This window comes from Rhipicephalus microplus, chromosome 3 (genome assembly GCF_043290135.1).
Source record: "Rhipicephalus microplus isolate Deutch F79 chromosome 3, USDA_Rmic, whole genome shotgun sequence".
In the NCBI taxonomy this organism is placed as follows: Eukaryota; Metazoa; Arthropoda; class Arachnida; order Ixodida; family Ixodidae; genus Rhipicephalus; species Rhipicephalus microplus.
In genome coordinates this window covers 209,657,730-209,670,370 of record NC_134702.1, presented here as the reverse complement: position 1 = coordinate 209,670,370, position 12,641 = coordinate 209,657,730, and the positions used below count along the sequence as shown (strand labels likewise).

The following is a 12,641-nucleotide window of genomic DNA, read 5'->3' as shown; positions in this document are numbered from 1 at the left end:
AAAACCACACAAACGAGCGCGAACAGTCACCACACACTCTCACAGTCTGTAACCTAGTCCGTCGCTCATGACAGGTCACATTCACAATAGATCACTTAATACAATTGTACATTGTAATTCAATTACACAACACGTGAAAACACAACCACATGAGTACAACACTCCACCACACATTCCCAATAATACAAATGTACAAAGTTCTGTCATTACAACAATTGTACAATACTATACATCACATCACAGCACAACACTTCGACACTTGTGACACAGGATAACACAACATTAACACAACATATGGCACTCAGCACTGCCCAACACCTTCAGATTCGACCTCAGCACTTAGCCTGAGTACTTCGAGCAGCGCTTGCGCCCCTTTTTGCGGTGCTCGCTCGATCTTTTCTTGTGTTTCCACGTTCTTTTTCGGCGAGCCCTTTCCAACGACGATATCTGAGGCGTCGTCTCAGCCATCGTTGTCTCTTCCGACACCATTAACGCGTCATTACATTCGACGGGTCCTGTCTGTTTATTTACCCGCTTGATCATGCCTCTACATTTTGCCCGGCTGGCCAACTCCATCTCCTTTACACTGTCGGTCGGTTGAGGTTGTGCCGACGTAAGTCCAGTTGCTCGGCCCGTGAACTCATTCAACACGATCATCTTCTCATCCGCTGTCTCTTGGGCCCCGGCTTCACCTTGGGCTCTAGTGAGATCCGTCACGGGCTGCTCCTCCACTGTATCTCGCGGCCGCTGTGTTGGCGAGGGCTCTATCTTCGGGTCTTCTCCCAAACATTCTGGATCACTTGGCCCTCGCGCCCCGTCGATGTTTCCGATGACAAGGTCATACAGGGGGGTCGTCATGCATAAAGCAGTAACCTTCCCGCTGAAGTACGGCGTTTCAACCTCAATCTCTGCTTCGGGAAGCCTCCGAACCGTACGATCAATTAGGCAAACCGGTTTCGTTCTGCCTGTCAACTCACTTCCCCGTACCAAATTTCTCCGCACGATAACCGTGGAGCTACCGGTGTCTCTTAGAACCGTAATCTTCTTGCCCGCAACCTTTCCAGGCAGCGCTGGCATTCCCTTCGTGACACCGGTTGGCTGCTTTGACATTACGGCACCCACAATAGGAATTTTCTCCCCATTTTTCAACTCTACGAATCCATCGGTGACGGCATTATCACCGGATTTCGGTGCCGCTTGCACACAGGATACCTGGTGAGTTTGACTCGCTCCGTTTCGACATGCATCTGCTTTGTGCCCAGTCTGACCACACTTGAAACATTTTACTGCCGTAGGGCTCGTAAAGATCGTTCGACAGTTTTTCGCGCGATGACCCACTCGGTTGCACAGAAAACATCGCGGAATGCTCTCTGGTGCACGCTTCTTTTCTTCGGGAGCCAATTTCTTCGAATCATCGGGACACTCCTTCTTGACCTTGGCCAAATTAGTTCCACCTTGTGCTTCCAAGAATTGATCAGCCAATTCAAGCATGTCTTCAAGTGAGTCAGCCTTCCTCTCTTTCAAGTACAGCGACAGGCTTGGGTGGCAACTAGTAAGAAATTATTCTCCAATTAGGAGCTCTCTAAGCTCATCGTACTCCTGTGCTGTCCCTGAAAGTTCAATCCATCTGTCGAAATAATGGCAAAGTCGGGCGGCATACTGCGTAGCTGTCTCACCGTCAGCTGGCTTTCCTGTCCGAAATCTGTCCCGGAATCCTTCCACAGTGAATCTAAATCGCTTCAACAAAGCAGCTTTCACCTTTGCATAGTTGGCTGCATCGGTCGGCGTCAGCCTACCGTACACACTGAGCGCTTCACCACTCAAGCAGGTACTCAAAGCAGTTGCCCATTGCTGTTCCGGCCAATTCTGGCTCCTCGCAATCGTCTCAAATCTGTGGAGGTACGCGTCTAGGTCGTCCTTCCTTTCATCAAACGCTACGAGCAGCTTGCTTGGGTTCAAGCGGAAGCCGTGATCTTCCCGTTCGCTGCTTTCAACTCTAGCTTGGACGGGAGTTTCACTTCGCTGTTGCAAACGGAGCCGCTCGAGTTCCATCTCGTGCTGTCGCTGCCGTTCCCTTTCCTCTCTTTCTTCTTTCGCCCTCTCAGCTGACAGTCTTTCTTTCTCCAGCTCCAACTTCAATTGTAGCTCTCTTTCTTCTTTCAGCTGTCGCTCCCTTGCCTCTCTTTCTTCTCTCGCCCTTTCAGTTGCCAACTTTTCTCTCTCCAACTCAGCTGCTTTCTCTTCCTTGGCCCTCTCTCTTTTTTCTTTTTCCTTCTGGGTAACCCACTTCCGTAGTTCGGCACCAGCAAGACCCATCTTCTCACCAAGAGCAACTAACTTTTCGAGATCCATTGTGTCTCGCAACTCGCAAATAAAACCTTGCCGCGTGCAAAAAGTATCTGCCTAAATCAGTCTATCGGAACACTCCCCTGCACTCGTTAACAAGAACACTGAACAACACACAAAATCGTTCCGATAGCACTATCAACTACTCGAGGCTCTTTCTCACTACTTTGGACACACTGTGCACCAAAAGGTCCTGTCGCGGACGCCAGATTAATTGTCACACCGGTCCCGTTTATTAGGGAGGCGATCGCCGGGCTAATTCCAAGAGCCGAAGTATCGGCCCTCCGAACCGCACCACGAAAGCGTGGACAATTTTGAAGTGGTCCTTTTTGGTGCGCCAGCGGACGCCGGCTGTGGTCCAAAGAACAAGTCAGAGCCAAGAGTTGATAAACAAACAAATTATATTCTCAATAATGGCAGATCGAAAACAATACACAAAAATGCACACTCCACAATAGTTGCATACAAAATGTCACCAATCAAACCAATCAATCAACGTACTACACAATACAATCAGCCACACTTGAAACCACGGACCCGGACAACAATACGCACTACAATGCAGTCGCATGCATTGAACAACCAAGACACTTAAAGACTAAAGAGATAGAAAACCTATTCAGTCCAAAGTTCTTGGAACCAGAGTCTAGATGATACTCTTCCGAGAATCACTCACTCAAAGTCCAGCGTTGTCGTTCCGCAGCCCTCGAAGTTTCTCTTCCAGGAAACCTCGCCGGAGTTTCTCTTCCAGGAAACCTCCCATCTTCAATAGGCCACTCTTCAAACTTCAACTTCTTCGCCGGAACACGTCGGCTTCACACACGCAGCTGTTGCCACGCGTCCTCGCTCAATAGCGGTAAACACACGCTCTTGCCTGTAGCTCGAGCCTTCACCCACTGGTGGAAATCCTCTTCATCTCCGGCTTCGTCCCTACGGATCAAAAACCTTCGCCGACTACACGGCGGAATCCCTACGCGCTCTGGCGCTCACTTCCGTCTCCTCCTGCTTTCTCGTCTCGGCCGCTCAATTAAATACCTTCCGCGCCACCTTCCAGAACGTTCTCCTCATTTCGTCGGCGCGATGCGCAGCGAAGGCTGGGAAGAGGGCGAGACGGTTGGAAGTCCCTCCGCGTCGCATGACTCACCTCGGCGTGGCCCCGCCCCCTTCGTTCTAGAAAAATCGCGGGCTTGCTGGGCCGCCGATGTGGGGTGAGGAGGTTCGTCTGCGAAGCCATGCTTCTGCGGGGAGAGCGCGCGCCCGGGAGCCGTGGATGTTTGTTTTCTTTTTTTTCTTTTGACCTCGCGGCGTTTCTCCCGCCCGTTGTCGCAAGAATTTGGCGGCGCGCCCGTTTTTAGCGCTCGTTCTGTGACAGCCTCACAAGGCTAGGAGTGCTTTTTTGATTTGATAATTTTAGCAAGGTTAGTCGCACCTTGCATTTCAGGGTTGCAGACACACCCACTTCATGTTCCAATTTCTGGAAAAAATTAAATTTTTGAAGATCTCAATAAAAAATTCACACCTACGATTGTGTGAACTAAAGATACACCTACATGTCACGACGAAAATGACAGTCCCAGCTACTCTGGAGGCAAAGATATCTTTTAGACAAGTTTGCGACTACAGCGAAATTTGAATCCTGAGAAATCATGCAAAAACGCAGGTCTAATTTGGGCAGACAGTAGCATGGAAAAGCTGTTTATTTACAGTGATTTGCCAATTCAGCTTTCTCAGTAGGCACCAGGCATGTAGTAGTCCTTCTGTTTTGTGTCACCTAAATGAGGTTTTTTCAGTGCCCGCTGCATGTTTTCTGCAGAGGCACACTTGCGAGCTGATGCGATCGTGTGTGCTCGTCTGCCAACTAGACCGCTTATCAGTTGAGTGACGCCTTTGTGCGACGAATGTGCGTGCGTCATCTGCGATCCGTCGTATGATAAAGCGATGTTTTCCGGCTTGTCCTGATCGAGTTGTTGATGTCGCAGACAGAACTCGTGCACTCGCTGCAAGAGTAGCGACATGTTATTGTCGATCCCGGATACATCGAACTTGAAGGGGATCGGGAAATAGTTCGTTATATCAAGAATTCGAAATATAAAATATGCATGTTTAAGGCCTAAATTGAAGAATTTCAGGTCTCAGAAATCGTTACAAGAGCTAACATAACAATTCGCTCAAAAACAAGGTGCAAACTGCAAGTTACCCCACTTTATTTAGTACGTAAACTTGCCTTGCTTCTTGCACGCCGTCAAGTTCCAGTCATCCTTAATATCATTGAAACTTTTCAAATAAGCGTACTTAGCTCCTTCGGCCACAACGTTCATTGACGCAGAATGCCGATGCAAGCTTTGTAGCGCGGCAAATGTTTGGTTAGTGGCGGAAGCGAAGGCGTTGGTTCATTCATAACCGCACGGCTACACTTACACTTCCGCGACACTGGCAATAGCAGCCAAAGTCTCAGCATCGATGCAGTGTGAAACGTCGTCATCTGTATTGATAAAGCCGCTACTGTCGAAGATGGTGCCCGGAAAAGCTGATAAGTCGCAGAATTCACTGAGGCATTGTTATCCAATGTCAGCAGTCTTGATGCACCCAAAGTCGTCACCTGGCCCGCAAGGAACGTTTATCACAGTGTTTTACTTGATGTCGCTCCAAGCACCAGTCATAATTTTTATCACTACGTGCGGGTCAACGTTCAGTTCAATTCCAGAATGAGGATTTATCAAAAATGAGGCGAAATGCCCACAAGGTGCAATAGACGCAACGCCGAGTTCGTCGGAGTTTTCACTGTCGACATGTTGGCGATATCGATGTCGCTTCGGCTTTGCAGCTGGCAGCCGCTGCTTTTAGCGGATTTAATGCGAAACGCAAAAAAAAAAGCGTAGCCTCCGAGATGCGAGTTCTGAAACCAAAAACACTTAAAAAGTGTGTCACAAGGTTGCTCATCTCGAAGACCATGCTTTTAAGACTCGCATGCCATTGTGCGCTAACAAACAAGGAAGGGAATGTGAACCACATGCGAACATTGCACTGAGATCACCGAGTCATTTCGCATTCTCTTTCAGTGCCCTCGGTGATCGGTCTTTCAGAAAACACTATGCCCGCAGGGTAAGACTTGCAGATTGCGCATTATATGTACCGATGTACACGCAAGGGCCGCGCAATGAACGAGATCAGCGCAATGAAATGACACCGTTTTTTCATCGCCTGCACGGGAAAAAGAATCGGAACTTGTTAGAATGTGGCCTAAAATTGATCACTATTTTTTAGGAAAAATGCACTTTCTGTGTTTAGGCGCGGCGCAGAATTCGATATAGCGAATGTCCCGCTGTACGGGAGTTCGATATAAGGGTGTACCGGTCCCATACTTCTGCATGGGAAGTTCAATGGGACTTTTCAACTGTTTGATATACCAAAAATTCTATATATCCGGGATCGACTGTAGTTTCTTTTTTACGCAAGATAGCCACATTTTCGAGTAAAGGCCGCGGCGCAATATGTTCATGGTTGCGGACGCGTCGTTACAAGCACTCTGCCTGTTTCCAGTAGCCTCCATTGCGCGGGCAGCGAGAACGTTCACCGCAAAGGGATTGATTTTCTGTTGTTTGTCAACGCGCGGGGAACTCCACTCTGACGACCCGTCACGCAGTTCACATCAGATGGGGAACCCGCGGCATCGGCACCTTTAGCGATAAGACTGCGCTTTCGTTCCATCGTTGCAAAGATTGCTATCTCTCGTAGCTTGACTTCTGCTTTTTTATTTGCTGTACTGCAACTGTTGGGGTTCCAAGACACGGCCGTTTTCAGCGACGTTGTTGACAACTGATGGGCTCGTACGTGAGTTAGGCCTACACTGGTGACTTGGGGACAGCCGTTGATCGCCGCGAGTTTGTTATCCTTTCTGCCCTGAGTGATAGCGGGGCTCTCTGTGAAGTTCACAGCGAATGAATGATCACCACACCCGCTTCACAAATTGGTGTTTCGGGGAACTTCTTTACTGCAACAGGCAGTCGACAGCATCATGACAAAATGGGGCATGTCCGTGCGCGTGACGATGAAGAAGCAGGCGCCGGAAACGGCACTTGGCCTATCGGGTGCCTAGGTTTTGTGATGTGCCCCAAGCAGCCAATAGAATCGCGCGGTGGTGCTTCTCAATGACGCGTTTTTGCTGAAAAACCAATGAGCAAGGCGAGCCAGTGGTGGCGGGAAATTGAAGATAAAGAACGACCCTTCCAAGCGAGACCAAGGTGACCACAATAGCTCGTGTGTAACGGCGTTTGGCATGGAAAAAGCGCGACTTTAGCGTCTATTTGAGCTCAGATTCACCTCACAAAGGTGTTATAAATTGATTTTGTGCCAGAAATAATGACGCGAGAAGCTTGAAACTTCTAAGATAAGTGCAAAAATAGTTGCAGATTCCGAAAATGTCAACCTAAAGAAGTAGATTTTTTTGCGATTTTTGGCCTCTTAATACCCGTGTCCCCCCTTAGAGGCACTAAAGTCAAATAACAATTTACGTCAGAGTGAAAGCTCAATGTATGACAACATCTAAAACGACAATATTAACAATATTATCAACAACAGTGCCCTACTTGCCGAGAAATTAAGGTAAATGCACAAGAACCCATGCGCCGCAGTAGGACATTTGAAAAGTGATCCCGATGACATTAGACAATTAATCACTAGTAATAGATCTAACTACGCTAAATAAAGAACCTTCCGTGCATCAACAGATGCTATAAAATGCTGCTTGTTCATTTCTGTTTGGTTTATGGGAAAAAGAACCACCGTTTGTTACCATAAGGAATGGCGCGAGTGGTTCAAATATTCAATTTTCACTATGTTACACGAGACAGATGGTGTCATTTAGTGGGCGCAGTTGAAACAAAAGCGCCTGTAATCTCGAAGCCAATGGCGAGAAATTGATCAATTTCTGCTGTGGCTCCCGCTGATATTCGTTTGCCGCTACTAGCGCAGTAAAGCCAGGCAAGGCTTTGCACGGCAACAGTGACGTGAGACGGACCGCTCTGTCCGCTTCTTGAGGCGGGTAATTTGCCAATCCGATGCAGAGCACTAAAACGTGATTTCATTTCAAAATAGGCCCTTCCTTGGCACAAAAGTAACACTACGAGGTTTCTGGACAGTCATTGCAAAAATCAACGTCCACTTAATAGTTCGATTTAGTGTCCCTTTAGCAGTTAAACCCCGCTACAATGAAACTCGTAGGTCATGGGAAAAATTCCGTTGTAATGAAATTGAAAAAAATATAGCTGACCTGAGCTAGCAAATAGAAGAAACTTCTACAGTTAGATTTGCTTATAACGAACCTCTATATAACGAATTCCTCTATATAAATAACAAAGTTTTTTTTTTGCTGCTGTTACTTTATAGAAGTATTTGCAACCTCTATGTAACAAAGTAACAGCAGTAGATAACATTGATATAACGAATTTTCGTCACCGACAATATGGGAATTTCGCCTTGGAATTTGTTATTTTGGTGCGAGCATGCATCTTTCCCTGTTGCCCTGCCACCAACGAAGTGCGAAGCGGCAATGGCAAACTTGTGGCCCCAGTGACTCGCAGGCGAGAGCGAGCGCGCTTATGGCACAAAGGTGTGCACAAGGCGGGAAAGCAGGCCTACTACGCCCCACGAGCCATTGTTCTTGCCGCTGTGGGGACAAGCGCGGACGTGCCTTTCCTTCCTTCAAAAAAAAAAAAACTTTTATGTTGGCAGTGGCCACACATTCAGTTAGCCTTACTTATGAGGGGCTGTGCTGCATATGAAGGGCACTTTACCGAATATTTTTCCGCGGTGTCTGTGTTGGGAGATGATTTAGACTCCAACCAAAAGTTTTCAAAAAACCCGACGTTGGATTGGAGACGTAGAATCACCAGATAAATTTCAAAGCGACAGCCATCCTTGAAAGCAAGCCGAACTGGAGGAGAAGGTTATTACTCGAGTCGTGGCATATATGGAGAAGAGCCCATAACTTCAACTTCTCTCTCAAAACCCTTCCCCCAGTGTATACACATGGACTGCGCTTTACGGCAAAATGAGAGAGAGAGAGGGGTAATTACCTACCCCGCGAGTGCTTTGAAGACACCGCTGCTACGTAGCTCCGCAGTCACCCCTGAGGAAGGAACCAAGTCGGTTTCGAAACGTTGGGTTTCTTCAAAACTTTTGGTTGGAGTCTAAATCATCTCCCAGTTTCATACTCAACCAGACAGACTTCTGTCAAATGTTTACATTCAGTTGTCTGTGTTGTTTTCTCATTTTTAGCGGCGTGCGTGCATGCATGGTTTCACTGCATGCGCATGGTGTGGCCTCCTGCGACGGTCAGCTTTGCCTTTTTTGTTGTTTTTTAAAACTGCAGACAACCGTGTTGTCACTACTGAGGGGATGTCGGATAAGGCGCTGATGGAAACTCTCCTAGGCCACGGTGACGACGGATTTTCGGAGGTTAACATGTCACACGCTTCCGTCTTGCGCTACGAGTTTGCGGACCGCAGCTGTAACAATTAGCCGATGAGCTCTGGCAACAACATGGCGACGCGTTGAATGCAATAGCTGCAAATTGTAATCTTATACAGTGAAACATCGTTAAACCGTAGTTGACCAAAGCTCGGAAAAAGTATGTACTAAACGGTAGTACTGCTTAACCGAAATAGCGTCGGGCCCCTCACTTACCTGTCAAAAAAAGAAACCTTCAGGGAGTACGATGAAAGAACAAAAAACGTGCAGTAATTTATTAACTTCGCGTGACAAAGTCTGTAACCTCCATTTGACGATGCGGCGGCCTAGCAGCAACAACAGCGGCCTCAAACTCACTTATGCTGTGCGCCAGCTTTTCTGCCAGTTCTCTTTTCTCGGCAAATACCCGCATGACACTGACGCAATGCGCTGCTTCGGCCTCTGTCGGACCTGGATCACCCGTGTTGTCGCTTTCCATGTCGTCCTCATCACTATCATTTGGCGACACTTCGACAACCGAGGCAACAATATGTCCGGAGATGTCTGCACATCGCTGTCTGCGTCTCTGAAGTCGGGGAAGGAAATGCCTTCCGTAACGCCTAGCCGCTCCAGCACTTCAGCTAGCAGAGTTTTGCAAGCTTCGTCTACGATGTCCGAAGTCTGGTCGATGGTGTCACTGGCGTCATCTGCGTCGCCTGCACACACACTGAAGCCAGCACGCTTGAAGCAATTTTGAACTGTTGTTGCTTCAACCTGCCGCCACGAGTATTCGAGCAGGTGAATCGCGTCAATCAGGTCGATGGAGAATAATTTGCCACATTCAATGGCGAGAAGAAATCTGCGCAGCAGATTCTTCTTGTAGAGCTGTTTTACAGCTCGAAAGATGCCTTGGTCCAAGGGCTGGGCAATCGCTGTTGTGTTTGGTGGCGGAAGCGCAGATTTTTAGGCAGATTTCTGACCGTGCAGCTTTTAGCCACTTCACCAGTGCCTCCTTTACATCCGAAAACGCCGAACTGCGTAGCCGGCACCTTTTCGCAGTTGCAGCAGCACTGCCAAGCAACTTCTCCCTGGAATTCCAAACTCCACACGCCGTGGTTTCTGGCAGGTCCTTTTCGCGTGCCAGCGCCGATTTTTTCGTGACACTTTCAACAGCACGAATTATGTCCAATTTCTCCTCTATTTTCAGCACTCGATGCTTTTGTCCTAGCTTCGGCATGACGCAAGTACGAAGCAGCACAAGCACACATACACAACACATGAAAAACGACGCGAGAGCTGTACAGCACGGATCAACCAGAGAACACCTATGCACGGCGCCAAAGGAACAAAGAAAGCAAATCAAGCGCACACCGTGTTTGCGTGTTTGTGCAAAGCGCCATCGCGTGGACAACACCAGAAGCCAAGCTTGCCGAGTGCTTCTTGTTGCAGAAAAATCCAAGAGATGGTGCTCAACAACACAGCCGCCATCATCATCATCGCAAACAAGCGAGGCGTGTTTCGATCTCTGGGGCTTGCTCTTCTGTCGGGACGCCCAGTGGGGGACGACATGCCATGGCGAGTGCACAACGAAAATTGGAAAAACTACTTATTAACCGATACATATGCGATAAGCTGGTACAGCTTATGCGGATACGAAATGCATTATGTTCAATGGCCGCCGAGTTGGGGATTTGACTTCACTACTTTTAAAACGAAACTACTGTTTACGCGGGTATGGAATAACGAGGTTTCACTGTAGTACAAAGTAAGGCTGGCAGCCAACTCTTTTGAATCCGATATCGCGTAACTCCTACAAAACACTAAATACGGCTGCTACAAGGAGAAGCGCTCTTTTCACGCAGTCTCTTTGCATTGAAAGCGCACAGATGCTTGTCGAAATAGCACGCGCGCCAGTGACCATGACCGCACCCTTAAAATCAGAGTTCACTGTTGCTACTTAAGTGAACCCTGTACGACTAACCCTCTTTGACGGCACTTCTAACACGCGGGGCGGTGTAATCATATGCGCCCTTCAGGGGATAGAGATGGCCCGGCTCATTTGATTGCTGCTTCAGCTGCATTCGTGGGCTTTTACCTTCTTGTAAAAGTGACGATGCGTGAGGGCATGTTATCAAGCTGTCGATGACTAAAGGCAGGTCTGTGTGGATATATAGGCGAAATAAATAGGTATTATTTAGTAATGCTATTGAAGTTAATATATAGTGTGCTTTGCATAAAACATTAATAATAAAAGTGTGTGATGCAGGTAAGTGTATCAAATTGTTTTTTTCTGCGAAAACAAAACTGTTCAATCTATAGAACATGTTTGTTATCTTACTGTACTAGTCTCTTATTTTGTTTTGATTGTTGACATGTGGGCATACCATGGTCCTTTCAAAAAATCGCGATTCGCCATGCTCTCAGCAGTCTCACCGAAGTCCTTTTGAAAAGTTCCGGCTCTATGTTAATTTGTGTCCCAACTCCTCAAGTGAAGCTGTGAAATTTGTAAATGTGCTGCATGCGCTCGACTTTCTCTTTGGAGGATGGTCTGAAAAAAACAGAAGCCAAAGACTCCTTGAGTGAACTCTGCCTTGCGTTTCTCTTTGTCGTGCTGCAGTGTGGTTGAGGCCACCACTGACTCCAAGAACATCAAGCGTGAAAGCAAGGTGTACTCGTTCAAGGAGCAGATGGAGGAGATTGAGCTGAAGAAGGTAAGGACACACCCCAGACGTCTCATGTAGCTCCTGTCCTTTTGCAAGTGTGCATGTGGGTGCATGTTCGGGCGCATTTCGAGGAGTATGTCAATACGGGGCTGAGGAAGGCAGAGGAACAGGCAAAAATACACTTGGGATGGTGGGAGGGTGCAGAACACTGGTGGAATCTTACAGGTCTTGCAGTATGAAAACAATAATGCTTTGGTTTTGTAAGTGAGGAGTGCCAAAACGTTCTACCAAATGTCACCGTTTTGGTACTCCACATCCGTTGCCATCACAGTTCGAGGCATATCAGTGTAATTTTGACTCCAAATGCTTACACCAGAGCCAACATTTTTTTAGCGGCCAGATGTGCAGCAACATGACTCATTTGTCAAGAGAAATAGCTCATAGCAGTCGGTATATTGAAAAAAAAAAAAATACTGTCATGTGGAAGTACAGTCGAGCCCGCTTAAAACAAACCTGAGCATGACGCGGCATCCGTTTGCTGTATCCCGTAGTTCGTAGTAAATGAAACACAGCTTTTAAAAAAAGTTGTGAGTGAAAACACATTTTTTGCCCCAAAAAGTCAGTGATGCACGTGTTTCGAAGAGCAAAAGCCATAAGGGCAGTCTCGAGTTCATTTAAGGGGGGACATGGGTCTTAGGACTCTTTCATTTATTTTTGAACCAAATGTGACAAAAGTTGGCATGCTCACTTAAGTTCGTTCTCCTTATTCTAAACATGTAGTTATTTTTTCTGTAGCTTCATTAGTTAACAAAATAATCAAGATAACAATTTCTATTGTTCTTACCACAATAGAAAAATAACCACCTGTCAAAAATTTATAAATGACTTAGGGATTAACAGTAGAAAGCATAAGACATACAACATAGGAAGCACTTTTTTGATTGAGTCATTGTTTCTTACTATCTTACTATATAGTACACTAAACTTTACAGCTCTGAATGTGGCCATTGTGTGGTCACACAAAAGACTAGTTTAAAAAACTTGCATCAAGAGAAATCAAAATCTGCTTCCTATGTTGTGTGCTCCAAACATATAGGTTCATGCTGTAAAAAAAAAAAAAAATATTGTGCTATCTGTAATAGTTTCTGACATATTGCAGTAATTTTATGCAGGGTGTACAAAATT

The 12,641-nt window shown here is 46.9% G+C and overlaps 1 protein-coding gene across 1 annotated transcript in view; it reads left to right on the top strand.

Moving 5' to 3' along the window:
- The window catches only part of LOC142804118 (stalled ribosome sensor GCN1-like), a 344,986-nt gene that overhangs the window by 106,738 nt on the left and 225,607 nt on the right, over nt 1-12,641 (top strand). Inside the window, exon 21 of the mRNA XM_075890700.1 lies at nt 11,411-11,504. Within this exon, the coding sequence (XP_075746815.1) occupies nt 11,411-11,504 (94 nt within the window). The remainder of the gene's footprint in view (nt 1-11,410; nt 11,505-12,641) is intronic.